Source organism: Scyliorhinus canicula, chromosome 19 (assembly GCF_902713615.1).
Source record: "Scyliorhinus canicula chromosome 19, sScyCan1.1, whole genome shotgun sequence".
NCBI classification, from domain to species: Eukaryota; Metazoa; Chordata; class Chondrichthyes; order Carcharhiniformes; family Scyliorhinidae; genus Scyliorhinus; species Scyliorhinus canicula.
The window spans coordinates 93726000-93750924 of record NC_052164.1 but is presented as its reverse complement, the minus strand read 5'-3'; the positions used below and the strand labels follow the sequence as shown (position 1 = coordinate 93750924).

Genomic DNA, 24925 nt, shown 5'->3' with positions numbered 1-24925 from the left:
CTGGAGCATCTACCTCCCCCCCCCTCGTTTCAACCTCCTCAACCCTTCCTCCACCTCCTTCCCCCTTCACCACCCCCCCCCCACCATCATCAATGTGGCTAATGATCCCCTCTGTATCTCCTCAGGAAAAGGTCTCCCACAATCACCAGGAAAGGGCCCAGACTGGTTGGGGGGGGGGGTCGGTCGGACATCAGAATCCTCACCACCTTCGAGGAGCGTGCTCTGGAAGTGACCGGGGTGTCCGAGAACAGGGAGGTCACCCGCGGCTAGGCTGGCGAATGCCGCAGAGGTGAGGAACCACCAGGCTCCACCTGCGAGGACCTGTCAAACCTGTGTAGTGATTGCCTCACTGACTGACCCATCCCTCCCACTGGCCACATGTCCATTCTCCCACAGGTCCTCCAGCCGGCCCACCCGGGCAGCACCCTCGCCGGACTCGGAGGAGAACACCTTGGAGGGGAGCTCCGAGGTTGCAACCGCTGTTAGTCACGGCACAGCTATCATCCCAGCCCTCCACCAACGCAGATGCACACCTCGGGGAGAAGTGTTGGTGGTCAGGTTTGTGGGGCAGAATCTGGGGGGCACCACACAGCTGATGATGCACATCTGGTGGAGGCAGGAACGCCCGGGGGGGGGGGGGGGGGGGGGCAGCAGTCGGAAAGCTGCTGGATCCCAGGATCCAGCTGGGTCCCAGTCTGATGCTGAGCCTGTGGAACAGGGTTACCCGGAGCTAATGGAGATGATAGGGAGTGGCCGGCACATTCAGAGGGAGATGACAACGACACTCCAGCAGATCCATAGTCGCTTGGAGCAGTCCCAGAGGCTACGGATGCAAGAGATGATGCTGGCAATGAGTGGCACCTAGGCCAACACTGTTAGGGTGGCGACCACAGTGGAGAGCCTGGTACACAATGCCGGCACCATTAGTGAAGGTCCCAGGCGTCGCACAGTTCATGACAGTCATGGCTGAGGGTCTCGACAGAATGTCTGACTCGCTGAGGGATGTCGCCCAGAACCAGCCTGACCTTGGATGAGGTTCTGCGGAACATGTCCCCCGCGCAGATAGGTATGGCCGAGGCATTGGAGAGCATGGCCCAGTCGCTGAGGAGCATCGCCAAGGGCGTCGACATGATGGTGCGGACCATGGGGAACCGCCAGGGCTGACAGAGCCAGATGATGCAGGGGCAGCCGGGGTTCGAACCAGCTGCTCCTCCATCCAAAGGTGAACCCCAGGACCCTATGGGTACCGGCCAAGAGGAGGGGGTGCCGAATGCCAACCCGGATCCGTTCCATGGAGTGGGGATGGGGGCCATCAGTTCCCCCGAGTTCCACCACTCTGATGAGGCCGAGTCTCGGAGCCAGCGCATGGGACAGGGCGGCACGTCTGTGCAGCCAACAAGGGGTCCTCTGCCCCCAGGGCCCCCAGACGGCACCCACCAGCATCTGGCTGCTTCCACCTCAGGTGGCCTCTGAACCCATGGTCCAGTTCTCCAGGCATCTCCCCCTCCCCTTGGCATCCACCCACCCATCCACATGCCCCCGGAGCCGTGTCTCATCCCCTGCGTGTTCGGATGTTGGCTGCTGTGTGTGTGGTGTTGCCTCCCACACTGTTCAAGCATCAAGGTGTGATTGGGATGCTAGGCAGTGACTCCCACATGCTACATGACCCGCCCACTCAAGGGAATCCACTTGGTTTGTGTGAAGTGCTCACTTAACTGCGATTGCCAATTCCCCATTAGCGATAATCTCCAGCCGCGCAGCCAGAGGCCTCGGCAACAGGTGGGGGTTATGGGTTGTCGGTAGGGCGGACAGGCAGGGACGGGTACACACAATCCAGTGGTTGGCATGGTAGTGCCATGCGCGGTTGCCCCCCCCCCCCCGGTGCACCCCCCCATCCTCCCATGGCAGCCCACCCCTGCGGAGGGACCCCCCACCCCCAGCCGAGGGTCCCCCATCCCCACCGAGCACTGGGGTGGCATGCCCAGCACCCCCAGGCTCTCTGTCCGCGGGCAAAGATGGCTACTCACCTCCTCCGCTCCCCACAGAAACCCTTTCGCCAGGTTCACCTTTTTCAAAAGGAGTCCGAATCGGCACCACTTGCTGGGGAGGCCACTGAATGACGGGAGCCATTGGATTGGGGGGGGGGGGGTTGAATCTCGTTAATTTTATGGAAATGGGGCTTAAAGTAGTGACAATTGGTTTCTCGCCACGCTACAGCGACATCCCGGTTTCCCTACGGGAACACCCCAAACTGTTTGGCACCTGGCACAGTTCTCGTTTTTGGCCTCTCCCATTATTCACCGGCCTCGTTTCGTTTGGGACGTAGTCGGTCTAAAAGATTGCTCACCCTCAATTTCTCCAGGGCAATTTGGGATGGGCAATTCTGGTCCAGGCAGCAACGCCCACATCCGGTAAAGGAATAAAATAATGATAAATTGCCCTTAGTGTCCTAAAAAAAAATAAGGTTAATGGGGGGGGGTTACTGGTATAGGGTGGATACATTGGCTTGAGTAGGGTGATCATTGCTCAGCACAACATCGAGGGCCGAAGGGCCTGTTCTGTGCTGTACTGTTCTATGTCTAATCCACGTTGACCAGTTCAATGAGCCATACTTCCTCCAACAACCTCACGTATAACATGTTTTAAAAAATCCAGATACATTATCTCAAACAACGATGAGTCAGAATACAGGAGCAAAACAGAGAACCTAGTGGTAACAAAAATAATCCCTCCCTTAATGAAAGCAAAACTAAAGAGTTGGTCATTGACTTCAGGAAGTGAAGTGTCGTACACACCCCTAACTGCATCAATGGTGCAGAGGTGGAGATGGTTGACAGCTTCAAATTCCTAGGTGTGTACATCACCGACAATCAATCTTGGTCCAACCACATCGAGGCTACGACCAAGAAAGCACAACAGCGCCTATACTTCCTCAGGAAACTAATTAAATTTGGCATGTCCACATTGACTCTTAGCAATTATTACAGATGCACCACAGAAAGTATCCTATCCGGCTGTATCACAGCCTGGGTATGGCAACTGCTCGGCCCAAGACCGTAAGAAACTACAGAGTTGTGAACTCAGCCCAGTCCATCACACAAACCTGTCTCCCATCCATTGACTCTATCTACACCTCCCTCTGCCTGGGGAAAGCGGGCAGCATAATCAAAGACCGCTCCCATCCAGGGTTATTCTCTCTTCCATCGGGCAGGAGATACGAAGGTCTGAGAACACGCACTATCAGATTCAACAACAGTTTCTTCCCCGCTAACACCAGACTCCTGTAATTTGTGTCCTCCTTTGTGAACTTAGTGACGTCAGATTCAAAGTATTTGTTCAACTGGTCTACCATCGTTTTGTTGCCCATTATGAATTCACCTGATTCTAACTGTAAGGGGCCTAACATTTGTCTTTGGCATGTGAGAGTACCTTTAAGAAATGGGTGTGGTAGTCGGTATTAGGGGTATTACGGTACCTAGGTTGGAGGTACCCGATGCTGTAAGACTATTGGTGTTAGAGGTACCTGATACTGTAAGACCATTGGTGAAGCCTGCCTGCTGGTTCTGCCCAGTAAGGCGGAGTATAACAGTCTGTGTCTCCCTAGCTGCTGCATTCTGCACCTGCGCTGCTGGGGGGAAACATCTAGTCCAATAAAGCCTTCAATTGCACTCCAATCTCGCTTCGAGAGTTACTGATCGTGCATCAATTTATTGGACTAGATTTTGAAGAATGGAGCTCCGCATCAAGCCGAGTGTCTGCAATTTAGCCCCCACGCGGCAAACTCAGCGGCGACCTTCAAACACTGGTTGGCGTGCTTCAACGGGTACCTCAGGACGGCCACGACTACACCCACAGAGGACCAGAAACTGCAAGTTCTCCACTCGAGGATGAGCCCAGAGATGTACACGCTCATCGAAGATGCGGACGATTTCGAGGCCGCGGTGGCCCTGTTGAAGGGACAGTAAATCAGGTTTACGCCCGACATCTGCTAGCGACTAGACGTCAAATCCCAGGGGAAATCGCTGGACGAATTCTACCGCACACTTCTGGTACTAGGTAGGAACTGTGACTGCCCGCAAGTTTCAGCCAGCGGCACACAGAACTTTTAATCCGGGCGCATTCGTTGCAGGTATGCTGTCCTCCCAAATCCGTCAGCGGCTGCTGGAGAAAGAGGCATGGGGCCTCGTAAGTTCCCGAGATGTGGCTTCCCGCAACGCCCGCCCGAACATATGTCCCCAACCGCATAGCAGCCCCATGGGCAGCGTGGAACCCACCCACAGCTGACCCCGATGCATCCTCCATCCCCCCACAAGCTTGTGCCGCGCAGCTGCCACGCAACCCCGGGGGGCCCCGTTGCTATTTTTGCGGGCAAGCCAAGCACCCCCTGCAACACCGCCCGGCCCGCTCCACAATTTGCAAAGGCTGTGGCAAAAAGGGGCATTTCGTGGCGGTATGCCAGGCCCGGGCGGTCGCCACTGTCTCCGGGGGGGAACCGGGGCCGCCGCCACAACCCTCATTACAGGCCACGTGCGGCCCGTGGGCGCCGCCATCTTCGATCCCGCGAGCCACGTGCGGTCCCCGGGTGCCGCCATGTGGTCCACCCCAGCCATGTGCAACCCGTGGGCGCCGCCATCTTGGCTGGAGTCTCAGGACCCCGATTCGGATGACCGCACACCGCCCGAGGAAACACAGCTTCTGCCACGACTCACCACGATGACTCTGGACCAGTCTCGGCCCCGAACTCTTTCAACCACCACGACAACTGTACTAATCAACGGACACAAGACATCCTGCCTGATCAACTCCGGGAGCACAGAGAGCTTTATACACCCCAACACGGTAAAGCGCTACTCCCTTCCTATACACCCAGTTAATCAAATAATCTTGCTGGCTTCCGGGACTCACTCTGTAGAGATCAAGGGGTACAGCATAGCTACCCTCACAGTCCAGGGAAGAGAATTTAAGAATTTCCGACTCGATGTCCTCCCTCACCTCTGCGCTGCCACGCTCCTGGGATTGGACTTCCAATGCAATCTCCAGAGCTTAACCTTTAAATTCGGCGGCCCCAATCCCCCCCCCCCCCCCCCCCCCCCCCACTCACTGTCTGCAGCCTAACGACCCTCAAGGTCGACCCGCCTTCCCTTTTTGCGAACCTCACCCCTGATTGCAAACCCGTCGCCACCAGGAGCAGACGGTACAGTGCCCAGGACCGGACCTTCATGAGGTCGGAAGTCCAGCAGTTACTGAAGAAAGGTATTATTGAGGCTAGCAACAGCACCTGGAGAGCTCAAGTAGTGGTTGTAAAGACCGGGGAGAAGCATAGGATGGTCATCGATTATAGTCAGACCATCAACAGGTATACACAGCTCAACGCATACCCTTTCCCCCGCATATCTGACTTGGTCAATCAGATTGCACAATACAAGGTCTTTTCCGTGGTGGACCTCAAATCCGCCTACCAACAGCTCCCCATTCGCCCAGACGACCGCAATAACACTGCATTCGAAGCAGATGGGCGGCTCTACCACTTCCTAAGGGTTCCCTTCGGTGTCACAAATGGAGTCTCGATCTTCCAATGGGAGATGGACCGAATGGTTGACCGGTACGGCTTGCGGGCCACGTTTCCGTACCTCGACAACATCACCATCTGCGGCCATGACCAGAAGGACCACAACACCAAACTCCGCAAATTTCTCCATATCGCCAATCTCCTTAACCTGACCTATAATAAGGAGAAGTGCGTATTCAGCACCGATCGTCTAGCCATCCTCGGCTACATAGTGCACGATGGAGTCATCGGCCCCGACCCCAAACGCATGCACCCGCTCATGGATTTTCCCCTCCCACACTGCTCCAAGGCCCTGAAACTTTGCCTGGGGTTTTTTTCATATTACGCTGAGTGGGTCCCCAATTATGCGGACAAGGCCCGCCCACTAATTCAATCCACAGTTTTCCCCCTGTCGGCAGAGGCTTGCCAGGCCTTCAGTCGCATAAAGGCGGACATCGCAAAGGCCACGATGCACGCAATCGATGAATCCCTTCCCTTCCAAGTCGAGAGCGACGTGTCCGACGCAGCTCTGGCCGCCATCCTCAACCAAGCGGGCAGCCCCTTGGCCTTCTTCTCAAGCACCCTCCGTGCTTCAGAAATCCGCCATTCCTCCGTTGAAAAGGAGGCCGAGGCCATAGTAGAAGCTGTGCGGCACTGGAGGCATTACCTGGCCGGCAGGAGATTCACGCTCCTCACTGACCAACAGTCGGTAGCTTTCATGTTCGATAATGCACAGCAGGGCAAGATAAAGAATGATAAGATCTTACGGTGGAGGATCGAGCTCTCCACCTACAACTACGAGATCTCGTATCGTCCCGGGAAGCTAAAGGAGCCTCCTGACGCCCTATCCCGCGGCACATGTGCCAGCGCACAAGTGGACCGACTCCGCACCCTCCACGAGGACCTTTGCCAGCCGGGGGGGGGGGGGGGGGGGGGGTAACTCAATTCTTCCATTTTATCAAGACCCGCAACCTGCCCTACTCCATCGAGGAGGTCAGGACCGTCACCAGAAACTGCCAAGTCTGTGCGGAGTGCAAGCCGCACTTCTACAGGCCAGAGAAAGCCCACCTGGTAAAGGCTTCCCGTCCCTTTGAACGCTTCAGTATGGACGTCAAAGGGTCCCTCCCATCCACCGACCGCAACACGTACTTCCTGAACGTGATTGAAGAATACTCCCGGTTCCCATTCGCCATCTCCTGCCCCGACATGACCGCGGCCACCGTCATAAAGTCCATCCACGGTATCTTTACCCTGTTCGGTTTCCCGCCTACATACACAGTGATAGGAGGGTCCTCCTTCATGAGCGACGAACTGCGTCAATTCCTGCTCAGCAAGGGCATTGCCTCCAGCAGGATGACCAGTTATAACCCCCGAGGAAACGGGCAAGCGGAGAGGGAGAACGGAACGGTCTGGAAGACCGTCCAACTGGCCCTACGGTCCAGGAATCTCCCAGTCTCCCGCTGGCAGGAGGTCCTTCCCGATGCACTCCACTCCATCCGATCACTGCTGTGCACCACGACCAACGAAACACGTCATGAACGTCTCCTTGTCTTCCCTAGGAAGTCCTTCTCCGGGACCTCGTTCCCATCCTGGCTGGCAGCTCCTGGACCCATTCTGTTCCACCAAAACGTCCGGGTGCACAAGTCGGACCCGTTGGTCGAGAGGGTCCACCTCCTTCACGCTAACCCTCAGTACGCCTATCCCTCTCCCTGCCGGACCTGGCGCCCGCTGGATCCCCACCCACACCCCCCTCACCAACCCCACCCTCCCTCACACCGGCGCACCCCACGGCTTCCCCCTTCCCAGGTGGATCGGTTGTTCCACTGGTCCCACCCAGAGGTGATGAAGCTACCAAAGAGGCCGGAGTCACGCTGCCGGAGTCACGGATTCCCGAGCTGGCGCCTGCATCACCGCCAAAACTCCGACGATCACAGAGGACGACCAGGGCCTCCGATCGACTAATTGTTTCATTGTGAAATGTACTTGTAAATGAATATTGTAAATAGTTGTGTGACATGTGATAAGGCAAAACACTGTATCACTGATGGGTACAGCCATAACCTCCACCACTTATAACACGAGACCACCACCCCCACCGGGCTCTTTTTTTAAACAGGGGGTGAATGTGGTAGTCAGTATTAGGGGTATTACGGTACCTAGGTTGGAGGTACCCGATGCTGTAAGACTATTGGTGCTGGAGGTACCTGATACTGTAAGACCATTGGTGAAGCCTGCCTGTTGGTTCCGCCCAGTAAGGCAGAGTATAAGAGTCTGTGTCTCCCTAGCTGCTGCATTCTGTAACTGTGCTGCTGGGGGAAACATCTAGTCCAATAAAGCCTTCAATTGTCCTCCAATCTCGCTTCGAGAGTTATTGATTGTGCATCAATGGGTGTATATACATGGGTATGTATATAAATATCTGTAGTGAAAGTACCTTTAAGAAATGGATGTTTATTACTGCAGTGATGTCAGAGAGTGGGTGGAGCTGGGCTGTCTGTCAGCTTTTTACTTTCGTTTTAGGCTGTTTGCTTCAGGGTGTGTTTTAGTTTAGTTTTCCGAGCTGGATAGCTGCAGTCACAGCCAGAAGGTGTATTAGAGTCTCTCTCTGCAATCTAAATACTGTAAATCGATCCTGGTGATTTAAAACTAATAACTGCTCCCAGTAGTGACTTTAACCTGGTGTGCTGCTGTTGAAAGTTTTTTTTTAAGTCTTCTGGATGTTAAAAGGGCAGCTTAAGGATTACTTAGTGTTGTAGTCTTTGGGGGTTGTATTTGAATTAATGGTTGCTAAGATGTTCACTGTATGTTTTAAAAAGGTTAACTTGAGTTCATAGAATAAACATTGTTTTGCTTTAAAAAAATACTTTTCCATTTCTGCTGTACCACACCTGTAGAGTGGGTTGTGTGTTCCCCAGACTATAATCTAGTAAAAGTTATGGGTCAGGTGAACTCCATGATACACTTTGGGGTTCTCTAAACCCTGGCCCATAACAGTCTTTTTCTTTCTTTATATCGATAGAAGCTATTGCAGTCAGTTGTTACATTTTCTGCAAGCTTACACTCGTATTCTAATTTCCCCTTCCGAATTAATAACAATAAAAATAATCTTTATTGTCACAAGTTCGGCTTTCATTGCAATGAAGTTACTGTGAAAAGCCCCTAGTCGCCATGCACTCCGGCGCCTGTTCGGGTACACTGAGGGAGAATTCAGAATGTCCAATTCAGCTAACAGCACGTCTTTCGGGGCTTGTGGGAGGAAACCGGAGCACCCGGAGGAAACCCACGCAGACACGGGGGGGGGGGGGGGGGGGGGGGAAGGAACGTGTAGACTCCGTACAAACACCCAAGCAGGAATCGAACCTGGGACCCTGGCTCTGTGAAGCAGTGCTAACCACTGTGCTACCGTGCATGATCGACAGCATTGTCCTCCTTGCCTGTTTTCACAGAGATGTAGTAAAAAGTGTGGTTCAACTATCGCTCACTCAGCTCCTGCTGCCAAAACAGCAGGGGATCTAACTTAACGGCCATGTGCGTAGAACTTCTATTCATTGTAATCAGTCCTCAAGCAGAAGAGCTCCAACATTCTGCATTAAACTGCGTTCTTTGGGAACAGTTTACAAGCAGGACTCTTATTTCAGAGCTTGTTGGTTCCTTTCCATATTTTTAAAACACAGCTTTACAGTCCCTGAAATTACCCTGCCCAAGTGCCAATCAACCATGAGCCAGTTTGGCAAATCAATGTTCACTGGCTATTCATCCATATACGGCATCACTAAAATGGCTGACCCCATCCTTGTTTCACCTCAGCGAGCACCCAAAGGCGGGCATTTTCCAACCGGGTTGGGGGCACTTTGCTTTGCACACCTGCTTGAAGCAATGCTAACCCTCCTTCACCCACCCCAATTAACTCAGCACAGATCATGACCGGTACAGGCTTGGAGGGCCGAAGGGCCTGTTCCTGTGCTGTATTGTTCTTTGATACTACACTCCATGAGTTTGCAAATATGCGGCCAGAAATCACAATGATGGACAATTTACAATGAAAGGTTTACAATTAACAATAGAGCATGGTGCAAAGGCAATAAAGGAGAAACTACCTTTCTCGTTAACTCTCAGATAAAACACGAGGTTACCACAGAGGAGCTGAAGGTTCAACAATCAGTAAACCCTTTTGATGGCATTTACTTAGATTTATATACAGCTTTCGCTGATTGCAGTAAAGTGTGTTTCTCAAGTCTATATATTAGGAGCCCTGCCACGGCTCGTAATGCCATCAGGTGGAGTGGAAAAGGATATTTCATTATCTGGCACTGTACCCTCCCTCATTGATTTGTTTCGTGTTAAATGGCCTGACCTTTTCGAGCAGGCGTTTCATTTTCAAAATGGTTACACATTAACGCTCCTCTATGAGTAACTGTGCAACAACAGGAAGAGATTGTTCTGCATTGCTACTGAGAGATCTCGGAAGGAAAATAGATTTCACATCCGATGGAGTAATTACCAGAGTACAGTTTTCATGTCATTTAATATGGAATACGTTTGAAATGCTTGAAGATCAACTCAGTATCAGTGCTGTCCATTGTTTAGGCTGGGCAAGTCCAGGAATTAATAGTTAACAACTCTGCCGTCTGCCCACCAGTACACACGCCAACCTTATCTGGGTCATCTGAGGGAGGGGTAGAATACAGCCAGGCTAGGCTATTGTCCCAACTTGCTGAAGTACTCCTCCTGCTGGGAGGACCTTGGACAATATCCATGAAGTTGTCATAGCAACTTATAGAAACAGTTTAGAAAAAACCATTAGGTCCTACAAGAGTTTGATCTAAACTTGGTCACTCGTCCCTGCCTTCTCACCTTATCCCTTAATCTGTTCTCACTCCAGAACAGGTCCAAATACTAATTCCTAAATACCCATTCCTGATGCCCAAATCAACAGCCTTCTTTGTCACTTTATTCTTTGTTTCAAAGAAGCCCTTTTCTTTAAAGTCAACCTTCTGACCCCTTTTGCCAGAGTGAAAACTGCTGAAGTCAAGATTCGTCCAGCACCATCTTCTTTTAAAAATGAAACTACATCGCGGGAGGGCACTTTCCCCAATGAAAACAAGTCCAAATTCCTCACCCCTTCCTCAAAGCCTTACACCTCTTCGCCATCGAGGGTGGACAAGCAAACCCGGAGCGGAAGAAAATCAATTTCAAAATGAAAATTAAAACGTTCCTCACAAGAACGTTTGCCCTGTTGACACCACCTGATTATCCCCGTGGTGTAGCACACTGGGCTAAATCGCTGGCTTTTAAAGCAGACCAAGGCAGGCCAGCAGCACGGTTCAATTCCCGTACCAGCCTCCCCGAACAGGTGCCGGAATGTGGCGACTAGGGGCTTTTCACAGTAACTTCACTGAAGTCTACTTGTGACAATAAGCGATTTTTCATTTCATCTGGAAAGCCAGCTGGTGAAAGATAATACTGGAGCCAAGCTTTACTCAGTCTTATATTTATTTACAGAGTGCAACATTACGAGCATACATCTCCTAAACCAGTCACATCAGTTTCAACAAGCATCTCTTCAACTGCTTTCACTTGAGGCCCCAATTAATGGTCTCCAACTGGACACAATTAACATACATTTAATAACGTGACAGTGCCGGCCATGAAGACCACCCTCAGTGCTGGTTGTTATGAATAGTTATATATTTCCCCCTCTGTAAAACAGTGCCAATAGCATGAAGTGAGTTTGGAGTCTGGCGAGACCCAACTGAGACACCCAGTGATTGGGTATCAGATTGAACGGCTGCTCTGAGCTGTCAACGATGACTGGGCCAGGGGCAGCACAGTGGCGCAGTGGTTAGCATTGCTGCCTACGGCGCGGTGGACCCGGGTTCGAATCCCGGCTCTGGGTCACTGTCCGTGTGGAGTTTGCACATTCTCCCCGTGTCTGCGTGGGTTTCACCCCCACAACCCAAAGATGTGCAGGATAGGTAGATTGGCCACTCTAAATTGCCCCTTAATTGGAAAAAATAATTGGGTACTCTAAATTTAAAAACAAAAACAATGACTGGGCCAGAATTGGGTTCTCCGGAAGGTGGACTGTGGTCACAGAACTGGACGGGAAATCCAGAGACTCAGGTTAATGCTCTGGTGATGTGGTGAACGTATTGCTACTACAATTCACCACTGTATTGTGTTGTATTATGTTGATGCCCTTGTGGGCTCCGCCTGTGGCTCCGCCCCTCGGGGGAGGTATATAGACCTGTAGGCGGCACTCAGTACAGAGCAGTCGCAGGCAGGCACAGATCTAGCTGATCAAAACCACTGTTCACTATTCGTCTCGTGTGAACTGATGGTCGCATCAGGGTGACAAGGGTTCAAATCCCACCATGGATAGCTGGGTGGAATTTAAATTCCATTAGTAAATCTGGAATATAAAGCTAGTCCCCGTAATGGTGACTATAAAACCATCAGCAATTGTCGTTAAAAACTCCAGCTGCTTCACTAATGTCCTTTAGGGAAGGAAATCCGCCACCCTTACCTGGTCTGGCCTACACGTGACTCCAGGCCCACAGCAATGTGGTTGACTCTTGACTGCCCTCCGAAATGACCGGGCAAGCCGCTCAGTTCTCGGGAAATTAGGGGTGGGCAACAAATGTTGGCTCACATCCCATGAAATAATTTTTTTTTTTTTAAACAATGCACCAACACCCCTCACAAGTCGCAGGGAAAGGGAGAAGTTTAATCCACAATGTGAAAGCGTACCTCCGAAAAGGCTCGATAGGAAAGGAGAGTTCCATTTTAATTTAGCCACCCCTCTGTCACAAGGTATGAACAATGCCTTCATGAAACAAGCATTTTATACAAGGTTCACCGCCCCTCAGTTCCACAAAGGGTGGAGTTAAGGAAGAGACACGGTTCTCTGGCTGCACCCTCCTATTTGGGAAACGCTCGTGTCAAGAATGCAAAGCCCCTGTGCACTAACTGATCTTGGACAATGACATAGGAGGACAGGATCAAACAGACCTCAATCTGGGCCATCCCACCGAGGATTATCAAATCGATATTTGCAGCAGATTGCAGCTCGGCACGGAGACAGTTTAGCACAGCTCTCAGAGTACTTAAAGGGGAATCGAAGTGGGGAAAGTCTGCTGTGAGCAGGAGGAATACGTAGCTTGTCGGAGGCCATGTGAACACAATCTGGATCTTCAATTGATGCAGGCCTGTGTGTTTTCACGGGGTTTAGATGCCATCTAGAGGTCGACTGCGAAACTAACAGAAATTTTCAGCGTTTAAAAAAAACTCCAACGAGTCCCCCCCCCCCCCCCCCCCCCCCCCAAGAATAAACTTCAAGGATGGGGTGTTCGGGCCCAGTTGGAAATTGGAATATTCCAGAAATACTCACAGCCTTAACCCGCGATTACCCAGTGGGGAGTGAGATGCTGAGGGAGCTGCTGAACCCAGAGAAAAGCAAACTGAAAATAAAACTAATACTAAAAAACACGAGGCTGGGCAACAGGTTGGCGCAGCGGTTAGCTCTGCTGCCTCACGCCGCTGAGGACCCGGGTTCGATCCCGGTCCTGAGTCTCTGGCCGTGTGGAGTTTGCACATTCTCCCCGTGTCTGCATGGGTCTCACCCCCAAAAGGTGCAGGGGTGATGGATTGGCCGCGCTAAATGGCCCCTTAATTGGGAAAAAAAAGAGAATTGGGCACTCAAAATTTATTTTTAAGAAATGAAAAAACACAAGACAAGTTTCATATTGCGGATCCCATAATTATAAAAAAAAAATTAAATTAACAAAAGCCATCAGCAGAATGCACTTAAGTTCATTTCTCCTCATCCTCTGCGAATGGGTGCGTGCTGAGCTACAGTCCCATTGGCTGTGGTAAAAACTGAGTGTGCGTGGGGTGATCGATGATGGGATGGGGGGGGGGAGAATCGCAAAAATGGTGAACCTTTTGCTTCTCTGGGTGGGATTCTCTAATCCCGCGGCAGAGTGTCCACGACGTCGTAAACGGGGCGCTGCCAGGACTAATTCTAGCCCCCGCAGGGGGCCAGCACGGCGCTGGAGCGGTTCGCACCACTCCAGCTGCCGATCCCGGCGCGAACTGTGCACCGCGGGATCCGTGCATGCGCAGTGGCCTCCTTCGTGCCGGCCCCGACACAACATGGCGCAGGGCTACAGGGGCCGGCGCATAGGAAAGGAGGCCCCCAACCACAGAGGCCAAACCTGCCGATCGGTGGGCCCCGATCGCGGGCCAGGCCACATCGGTTCTGCCTCCCTCCCTCCCCCCCCTCCCCGCTCCACCCCCCCCCCCCTCCCCTCCCCACACACACACACACACAGGCCGAATTCCAGAAGGCGCTCGACAAAGTTGCACATCGAAGTTTACTGTGCAAAATAAGAGCTCACAGTGGAATGGGTAAGAAATGATCATGGATAGAGGATGGTTTACGGACAGGATGGTGCGAGCGGGATAGATGGGTCTTCTTCGCGTTGGCCAGATGTGTTGAGTGGAATGTTACCGGCGTCAGTGTTGTGGCCTCAAATATTTACAACATTGTCCATGACTTGGTTGAAGGGATCGAATTTATGGTTGCTAAATTTGCTGATTTCACAAAGACGGGGAGGAAATTAAGTTGCAAAGAGGAGGTAGAGTCTGCATAGGGATGTAGGTCAGTCAAGTGACTGGGCAGAAATTTGGCAGATGCTGTACCTACCGTGTGAGAAAATGCGAAGTTGTCGACTTTGGCAAGAAGAGTATTAAAGCAGCACGTGATTTAAATTGAGAGCAATTGCAGGACTCTCCGTTACAGAGGGACCGGACTGTCCTGGTGCGTGAATCAGAAAACGTTAGCGTGCGGGTACAGCGAGGAATTAGGACACAAATGGGATGTCATGTCTGTTGCAAGCGGAATAAACATAAGGGTTTATTGTTACAGTTGGTGAGACCACATCTGGTTGACTGTGTCTAGTTTGGTCTCCTCATTTCAGAAAGGATATAAAAGGTGTTGGAAACAAATGGCACGAGTGAGCTTTGCCTCCTTGTTGGCTGAGGAGGGATTCTCTCCACCGCGGCTGCACTTCAGAGGTTTTCCTGTTGGTGGCTGTTACACATGAGCCGCCCCGATCTTTCTCTCCCCCCACCCCACCATATTCGACCCTTCCAACTTTGGGGAGGCCTCCGGCAACACCCCCCCTCAATCTGGTACGGCCGCCCTGGACCCGATCCCTGGCAGTGCCAACCTGGCACTCTGCCCCCCGCCAGCCTGGCAGTGCCACGGTGCCCAGGCACCAGAGGGAGAGCCAGGATGCCACCCTGCCCTGTTACCGATAACCTAGAGGTCTCCAATGGCCTGGGAGACCCCCTGGGTGCCGTTACGATCGGACCAGTACTAAATGGCACCCTGGCGAGCTCTCGCAGGCACAGCCGTTGAGCCCCGGGCACTGGGTGAACATATGTTTTAATGAGCCGTAAGCTGCTCTGGACCACTCCCAGCGAGGGCAAGACCCAGAGCACAACATCTCGCGAGATTCCATTCAATCTCACGAGGCATTTCGAGCATCGCAATTTTCACAAAAAAGCCTCTCGCAAAATTCAATGGCCTCATTCCGACACCACGTGGGGAGCGCCCAGGTTGCTGAACCCGCGCACAAACAGTTCAGAGAAGGTTGGCTCGACCTTACCTGGGATTGGGGTGGGGGAGGGGGGGGGGGGGGGGGAGCAGCACCTTACAAGGAAAGGTTGGATCTGTATCCGCTGGAGTTTAGAAAATTGATAGGTTAACTTAATGAACCATGAGGAGATCCTGACGGGACTTGACAGGGTGGATGTTGAAAGAATGGGAGAGACTGGAACTCGGGGATGCAGCTTAAAAATAGGGGTCCCCATTTACCACAGAAATAAGAATTTTCTCCCTTCAGAAGGTGGAGAGCTTTTGGAACTCGCTTCACCAGAGAGCAGTGGAGGCCGGGTCATTGACCCAGAGAGCGGCGCAGGCTGGGTCATTGACCCAGAGAGCGGCTCAGGGTGGGTCATTGACCCGGAGAGCAGTGGAGGCCGGGTCATTGACCCAGAGAGCGGCTCAGGGTGGGTCATTGACCCAGAGAGCGGCGGAGGCCGGGTCATTGACCCAGAGAGCGGCTCAGGGTGGGTCATTGACCCAGAGAACGATGGCGGCCGGGTCATTGACCCAGAGAGCAGCGGAGGCCGGGTCATTGACCCAGAGAGCAGTGGAGGCCGGGTCATTGACCCAGAGAGCAGTGGACGCCGGGTCATTGACCCAGAGAGCAGTGGAGGCCGGGTCATTGACCCAGAGAGCAGTGGAGGCCGGGTCATTGACCCAGAGAGCAGTGGAGGCCGGGTCATTGACCCAGAGAGCAGCGGAGGCCGGGTCATTGACCCAGAGAGCAGCGGAGGCCGGGTCATTGACCCAGAGAGCAGCGGAGGCCGGGTCATTGACCCAGAGAGCGGCTCAGGGTGGGTCATTGACCCAGAGAGCAGCGGAGGCCGGGTCATTGACCCAGAGAGCGGTGGAGGTCGGGCCATTGACCCAGAGAGCAGTGGAGGCCGGGTCATTGACCCAGAGAGCGGTGGAGGCCGGGTCAATGACCCAGAGAGCAGTGGAGGCCGGGTCATTGACCCAGAGAGTAGTGGAGGCCGGGTCATTGACCCAGAGAGGGGTCATTGACCCAGAGAGTAGTGGAGGTCGGGCCATTGACCCAGAGAGCAGTGGAGGTCGGGCCATTGACCCAGAGAGCAGTGGAGGTTGGGTCATTGACCCAGAGAGCAGTGGAGGCCGGGTCATTGACCCAGAGAGCGGTGGAGGTCGGGCCATTGACCCAGAGAGCGGCGGAGGCCGGGCCATTGACCCAGAGAGCAGTGGAGGCCGGGTCACTGACCCAGAGAGCGGTGGAGGCCGGGTCATTGACCCAGAGAGCGGCTCAGGGTGGGTCATTGACCCAGAGAGCAGTGGAGGCCGGGTCATTGACCCAGAGAGCAGTGGAGGTTGGGTCATTGACCCAGAGAGCAGTGGAGGTTGGGTCACTGACCCAGAGAGTGGCGCAGGCTGGGACGTGGAATATATTGGAAGTGGAGTTATATCGATTCTCAGCTAACAAGGGAGTCAAAGGTTATCAGGGGTAGGCAGAACGTAGGCCACAATCAGATCTGCCATAATTTTACAGAATGACGGAGAAGGTACAAGGGACTGAATGGCTCCTGCTCCTAATTCAAATGTAGCGATCCTCCCCTTCCCCATCCCATTGTGGTGAGGCACCATCGATGACCATGCCCTTCCCCCAGTGAGGGACCAAAACACTGGACCTGCGGTTCTGAAGAGAGGGGAGATGCTGTTTTAGTGGAGGCAGCCAGTCAGCCCCTCGAGCACATTTCTCAATCCAGTTCGACCATGGCTGATCTGTCCGTAATCTCTTGGTACCAAAATAAATCAATCAATCCCAACTCAAAGATTTAATTGTATGTGTGTGTGTACATGCACGTGTGAGCATGTGTGCGTGTGTTACAGCTCACTCAGGACATCTTGCGTTGCAACATGTACTTCTTACATGCGTGTTGCAGTCTGGAGCTATGGATAGCGATGGTAGGGGCTCCAATGCTCTTTCCGTCACCCGGCTGAACAGATGTCTCTCCCACTTCTACCGCCTGCCATTTGGAAGGATTTGCAGGTTGATAATTAACCTGTTTGTTTAAGTTATGAACACACCTTCCTTGGCCATCAAGTCCTGGAGTGGGACTCGAACCCAGAGGGTCCGCTTCACGAGCAGGAATGCGACCCACTGCACCACCAGACCCTTCCTCAACTCTCCCAGTAGCCACAGCCTTTTGAGTTCCAGATTTCCACTGCTGTTTGTGTGATGAATTGCTTCTTTTTTTAAAAATATACAAATTTAGAGTACCCAATTCATTTTTTCCAATTAAGGGGCAATTTAGTGAGTTCAATCCACCTACCTTGCACATCTTTGGGTTGTGGGGGCGAAACCCACGCAAACACGGGGAGAATGTGCAAACTCCACACGAACAGTGACCTAGAGCCGGGATCGAACCTGGGACCTTGGTGCCGTGAGGCAACAGGGCTAACCCACTGCGCCACCGTGCTGCCCATGAATTGCTTCTTGATTGCACTCCTCAATGACCTCGCTCGGACGTTAAGATTAGGCCCTCTTGTACTGGGTTTCTTCATCAGTGGAAGCTTCTCTGCATCTACCCTATTGAATCCCTTTATCGCTTCAAACACCTCTGTCCGATCTCTCCTCAACCTTCCAAACTCTAAACTGTGCGGGAGGTCCAGCGAACCAATGTCCACATGTTTTGGACATGTCCAAAGCTTAGGGGATTTTGGCAGGGGTTTGCGGATGTCATGTCCCACGGTGTTAAAAACAAGGGTGGCGCCGAGTCCAGAGGTGGCAATTTTCGGGGTGTCGGAAGATCCGGGAATCCAGGAGGAGAAAGAGGCAGACGTTCTGGCCTTTGCTTCCCTGGTAGCCCGGAGACGGATACTATTATCTTGGAGGGGACTCAAAGCCCCCGAAGTCGGAGACCTGGCTATCGGACATGATTAGCTTTCTCTGTCTGGAGAAAATTAAGTTCACCTTGAGAGGGTCACTGTTAGGGTTCACCCGGAGGTGGCAACCGTTTGTCGGCTTCTTTGTGGAAAATTAATCGTCAGCAGACGGTGGGGTGGGGATGGGGAAGTAATTTAGATTAGAGTAGGGGGGTAATAAGGGTGGGATCTGTACGAAAGGTCAATGGCTTTTGCTCTATGTTTATGGTTTCTATATTGTTGTTACTATACCAAAAATACCTCAATAAAATGTTTATTGAAAAAAAACCTTCCAAACGCGAGGGAATGCAAATCAAGCTTCCACACCCGGTCCTCTCTCAGGGTCCTCTGGACTCTTTAAAGTCCCAATGTCAAGACTGGTGAACAGAATATTGCAGCCAGTCCAGGGCCAATAAATCCTTCCGGATCCACAAGGCCCAGAATTGAATCCTGTATTTCAGATGGAGCCTGACCAAGGTTCTGTGCGATTGATGAAGCGCTTGCCTTTGTGTTCCAGCTCTCCCGAGGTAATAGCCAACGTTGCAGCAGTCTTTTCAATCATATTTGATGTCCATGCCCTGCTTTTGATCATTTGATATTCAAATCCCTTTGCTCTCCCACAGCTCCTGTTAGGAAGTGTGGGATGATCGAAGGTGGATGACCTTCTCATTGCGAATGCTAGCACAGCGGTTACGCTGCTGGACGGGTAATCCAGGGGCCTGGCTTTAATGATCTAAAGACATGACCTCAAATACCATCAGGGCAGTGAAGTAAATAAATACGGGACGAAAGGTTGATAGCGGGCAGGCACCGAATGGATGGTAAACCCACCTGTTTCCACCCGGGAGGGGGGGGGGGGGGAGCTGCCGTCCTTACCTGGTCTGGTCTAAATGTGACTCCAGACCCACAGCAATGCAAAATGCTTAACTGTCCAACAAATGGCCTATAGCACGACACTCAACTTGTGGCAACGAATGGACAATGAAGGACGGGCAGTAAATGCTGGCTCTGGCAGGAGCAGCCACATCCAGTCATATCACGAATATAATAATCCTGCCCAAAGTTGAATTCCGTCTGCCGCAGTTTTGCCCAGAATGAAAGGAGGATATTGACAATCCGGACACAACCTGGAGTGGAGAGAAAGCGCTAAAAGCGAGCATTGAATTAAGAGGAATGCAAATCGAACATTCTAAAATCCCTCCCTGCATTAACTAAAAAAAAATCACCTTGACAACTCGCTCGGTCAAAAGTAAAATGAAGCTTGGAAGCGGATACTCAGCTGATCCCAGTTTGACTTCGTGCTCCCCTCCCACCCCCCCCCTTCACCCCCTCCCACCACCACCATTCAAAATGATCTCAATTGTTTGAAATTCCTGTTTACAAACTCCGAGGAGCCAATTTGACAGTGGATCTCCCGGGATCTGTCTACGTTATGGTGTGATTACAATCTTCCGTCAACTGCATGAGATGCATTTGTCACTGATGGCGTATTTAACACATCAGACATGCGTGAGGCAATTAGGGAGCGGACAAACGTATTGACGCAGGACAAGTTGCTGCATTTTGTTTGACAACTTCAACTTGAGAGAAAAGCAGGCCAAGTCCCCCAGTTGACCCATCGCTGTTTATGGCAGATCAGATTTCCATTTCCAGCACTTCTTCTCCTTAAACTTAGATTAGGATCGAGGCCTACATACCTGACACCTAACCACAGAACTCCTAGCTTCCTGCATCAAGCAGGTCACCCTGGGTTGATAACAGATGAATGCCATGTTACAGCAGCTGACACGCCTCGATTGATTTAGAAATAAAAGAGGCTATTGTGCCACTCGCTGAGGCAGCGTTTGTGCAGAATGCCAACTCATTTAACTATTCCATTGCACCCCTGGCCTGTCTCCCATCTCCCACCCGCTGTTAATCACCAAGAGACTGAGGAGAGTAAAATCCGGGAAATAAATCAGGGCGTTAGAACAAGCTCCACATTTTTTTGAACACTTTTATTAGTTATTTTTTTTAAATGGAGATATTTGATTGGGCAGTTGGAAGCTAGACTCCATGGAATGAAACCTCTCGGGTTCTGCTGGGCCAGTCTTGGTAACCGTATTAACAGGAGGGAAACGATTCTCCATCTCGGTCAAGTCAAAGCAATTCAGATCTGCTGAGACTCGAGAGCCATTCACCCACCTTTACCCTGTCAGACTCTTACCTTCCCAAGTGGGTGAGGACCATCCACCGTCTTCCCATCATCGTCGGGACCCCAGCTGCGGGAGAGAAGAAACAGGAGACACATGACGGACTGGCGAATGAGAGGAGGGGACCTTGGACAAGTGGCCCCACGTTTCACCAGAGGCAAGGGCAGGGGCAGCAGCCGGGCAGGAATGGACGGAAACCGATGGGCGGGCTACAGATTATGGCCCTTTACCACTTTCCTGTCAATTGGAAGTGGTGGAGATGGAACTTTCCCGCATGTACCATCCTTCCAAAACATGCGAGGAAACTGAATTTCTGGGAATAGGAATTGGGGGAAGTTTGCAGAGAAACTGGCTGTTAAAGGATCAAACTGGAGTGGAGATACAGGAGGACAGGAGGCTACCTTCTCTGTCCAATGCTGAATATTTGAGCACAATTCTCTCACTGAAAGTGGTAGAAAAGATATTGAAAATTGGATTTACCTTAAATTTATTCTTTATTAAAAAAATGTTTTATTCCAATTTTTACATTTTCACATATAAAACACAAAAAAACAACCCAAAACTAAACAAAACCCCAGGCTTCCCCACCAACCCCCCCCCCCCCCCCCCACCACCTTCTCCCCCCCTCCCACCTCCCCCAACACCCCCCCCCCCCCCCCCAACCCCGGTAGTTGCCGGCAACCAGCTCCGCAAATGCAATACAAACAAACCCCATCTCTTGTGGAACCCCTCACACGCCCCCCCCCCCCCCCCCCCCCCCCCCCCCCCCTCCCTCAGGGAAAATTTCACCTTCTCCAAATAGAAGAATTCCAGTCGATCCCCCAGCCACACTGAGGCACAGGGTGGAGAGGCGGACCTCCACCCCCAACAGGACCCTTTTGTGAGCGATCAACGAGGTGAAGGCGAAAACATCTGCCCCGCACCCGTCTGCAACTCCAGCAAGTCCGATACCCCCAGGGGACACGGCTCTAGGTCCACTTGGAAGATTGCCAACATGGTGCTGAAGAATGACCCCCAAAACCTCTCCAAATTCGGGCAGGACCAGAAGATGTGTACGTGATTGGCTGGGCCCCTCCCACACTGCTCACAAATATCCTCCACCCCCCTCCAATAAGTGGCTCATTCTCGACTTTGTCGGGTGCGCTCTGTGCATTACCGTTAGCTGCAGCAGCCCCAACCTCGCACACGAGGTTGAGGCATTCACCCTCTGTGGCACCTCACTCCACAGTCCCTCCTCCAGCACCATCCCCACTCCACCTCCCGCTTGGCTTTAGCCCCCTCCAGACGCGCCCTTTCCTCCTCCAAAATCCTCTCACCAATGGCCGAGACCACCCTCCCTCTCTAACCCCCTCACGGACAACACCCCCTCCAGCAACGCGGAGGGCGCTGCCACCGAAAAGGTCGGACAGGCCGTCACAAAATCCAGCCCCTGCACTTAACTGAATCCCTCCCCTCGAGGTACCCCGAATTTCAGCCCCAACTCCTCCAGACTCGCAAACCGTCCTTCTAGGAACAGATCCTTTATTTCCACCACCCCTCGATTCTCCCAATGCTGAAACCTCACATCCAAACCCCCCCCCCCCCCCCCAACCCAGGGCTCAAACCCACGGTTCCCTCGAATCGACATCAACATCGATCCCGCCCCCAACTTCAAGGGCCGCCGAAACTGCCTCTATTTTCAGCGTGGCCACTACCACCGGACTTCCCGAGTACCTCCCCACGGGGCAAACGGAAACAGCGCCGTTGCCAACGGCTGCAACCCCAACCCCTGACAACAACCTGCCTGCATCTTCAGCCACAAAACCTCCGCCTCTCTGCTCCAACCCAGCATCTTTTCGCAGCGCTTGCTGCCCAGTAATAGTATAGCAAGTTCGGATGGGGCAAGTTCGGATGGGGCAAGTTCGGATGGGGCAAGTTCGGATGGGGCAAGTTCGGATGGGGCAAGCCCCCCCCCCCCCCCCCCCCCCGACTGTCACCCTGTCTGCAACACCGCCCTCCTAATCCTTGCTACCTTACCTGCCCACACAAACGGCAATCTTAAATTCATTCTAACTCCTATTTTGAGACATGCTCGGAACAGCACCTGCTGAGTTTCACGATTTATATGTAAACCTAAAGGTCCCAATAGTTCTCCTGCATCTCTGCCGGATGTGTACGAATGTGGACATTGGGTCAAAGCAGATCTGGGGCTGGTTAAATGCGCTTGCTTCATCCCCACAACATAAATAGTCTTCCTACACTCTGGTGTTCAGCTCAGACGCAAAGACTGGCCATTTTGACGGAGGACCCGGAGACAGGAGTTCAAAATCCAACAGGGCAGCTGATGAATTTAAGTTTACATGAAGTTTGGAAGGAGAAGCGAGAATCGGAGATGACCATGAAACCACCAGGTTGTTATGCAAACCCTCGCGGTTCACTAATGTCTTTCAGGGGAGGGAAATCTGCCGTCCTTACCCGGTCTGGCCTACACGTGACTCCAGACCCACAACAATATAGTGGACGGCGAAATGGCCGAGCTCTAACAAGTCACTCGGCTGGCAGCTCACTGCCACTTTCCCATTGGGCTATTCTCGGGGTTGGCAGTAAATGCCAGTCTTGCCCACATCCTGGGAAATGATTAAATTTGATTGACCTGCGTCCGGTAGAATAAAAATCCAACCAGCATCAGTGTAAAGTCTCAGTCAGTTTACATTTCCCCCCAGACAGGTCTCCATTGGACTGGTGGCCATTTGGCCCGAATCCAAACAGATTGTCAAAACAAACCTCCATGAGATTCATTTGCAAAGCAGAAACTGGCCCTTCTCCAGACTGAACATGTTTTGCGACAAGATCCAGTGAAATGCTTTAAAATGGACCGTCCAAGCAGACGGTACACGGGGCAACGCTAGCACGACATGGCACCGTTTGACGTATGCGATGCGGGACCTTAAGACTGAGAGAGGCTTTCTACATCTTTTTTTTTTTTTTGCACAGAACACAGGGAAGATTTTGCAGCCTGCAGCAGCTGCCAAGTTTTCTGATCCTGCTTACTGCTCGCCGAAATACCTCACGGATGTTAAATCTGCAAATCTCTGTTTGCTTACGTCTCAAAGTGCAAATGCCAACCGACCTTGGCATCGTATTTTAGGGTTGGTCTGCAAATGAGGCAACAGCGCTAAGAATGCCGTTTCTAAACTTCCAACTCCACAAAAATTCAGCTAGGGCAAACGAGCAAGGAGAAAATTGACCGACAGCGTCGGTCGGCGGAGAGTAGGTCACAGGATGCAGTTTAGACAATTGCAATCAGACCGATCAACATTCAAACCCGTGAGTTTGTTACACTGTCAGATTCGCAACATTTAGTGGCTTCAATAATGAGGTGAGAAGTGTGTGAAATATTAATTTCCAGGGACTATCACAAGACTCCAGAGATCAACCCGTGTATTAAAACTACGGAAGCCGAGTGGCAAGGTGAACACCAAATTATTAACGTTCACAGAATGTCTGCCCAAGGCAACGGATATATTTACAGAGTACATTCGCGTTGGGACAACCAACATGCCGGTCCCTGTCTGGGCCGGCCTTTATACAGAGTTCTCACGAGCCCCCAGCTGAGCGGGTCTCCGCCCACTAGCGGGGAAGCTCATATTCCAGGAGTCCCACGGGGAGATCAATCAGGGTAACCCCGTGGGGGTTATTACACCAGGGTGGCCCGTGAGCCGACAAAAGACCCAACTATTGATGGTGCTACATTTGGCGACTGAGGCAACAGCACAGACAAGGATCTGCTGATTGGCCGGTGGGTACCCAATAGGAGAAAGGGAGGTTACAATGAATTCTGGGATCCTTGGTCATCACACAGGTGGAACTCACTATCTCATTGAGTGGTGGAGTTGAAGAGGTGGAACCCGCTACTCCGGGGAGTGGTGGAGTCACTACCTCAGGGAGTGGTGGTGTGGAGGTGGAACTCACTACCCCAGGGAGTGGTGGTGTTGAGGTGGAGTCACTACCCCAGGGAGTGGTGGAGTTGAGGTGGAGTCACTACCCCAGGGAGTGGTGGAGTTGAGGAGGTGGAACTCACTACCCCAGGGAGTGATGTTGAGGAGGAGGAACTCACTACCCCAGGGAGTGGTGTTGAGGAGATGGAGTCACTACCCCAGGGAGTGGTGGAGTTGAGGAGGTGGAACTCGCTACCCCAGGGAGTGGTGTTGAGGAGGTGGAGTCACTACCCCAGGGAGTGGTGTTGTGGAGGAGGAACTCACTACCCCAGGGAGTGGTGTTGAGGAGGTGAAACTCACTACCCCAGGGAGTGATGTTGAGGAGGAAGAACTCACTACCCCAGGGAGTGATGTTGAGGAGGAGGAACTCACTACCCCAGGGAGTGGTGTTGAGGAGGTGGAGTCACTACCCCAGGGAGTGGAGTTGAGGAGGTGGAACTCACTACCCCAGGGAGTGGTGGAGTTGAGGAAATGGAACTCACTACCCCAGGGAGTGGAGTTGAGAAGGTGGACTCACTACCCCAGGAACTGGTGTTGGGGTGGAACTCACTACCCCTGCCACGTTACAGACACTCCTGGGACCCCTGACATGTTACAGACCCTCCTGGGACCCCTGCCGCGTTACAGACCCTCCCGGGACCCCTGACATGTTACAGGC

General features: G+C 52.4%; 1 protein-coding gene across 2 annotated transcripts in view; it reads right to left on the bottom strand.

The window, feature by feature from the left end:
• The window catches only part of pcsk7 (proprotein convertase subtilisin/kexin type 7), a 257528-nt gene that overhangs the window by 184316 nt on the left and 48287 nt on the right, over positions 1-24925 (bottom strand). For both annotated transcript variants that reach the window (XM_038779566.1, XM_038779567.1), the window contains exon 6: positions 20305-20359. In XM_038779566.1, coding sequence (XP_038635494.1) covers positions 20305-20359 — 55 coding nt within the window. The remainder of the gene's footprint in view (positions 1-20304; positions 20360-24925) is intronic.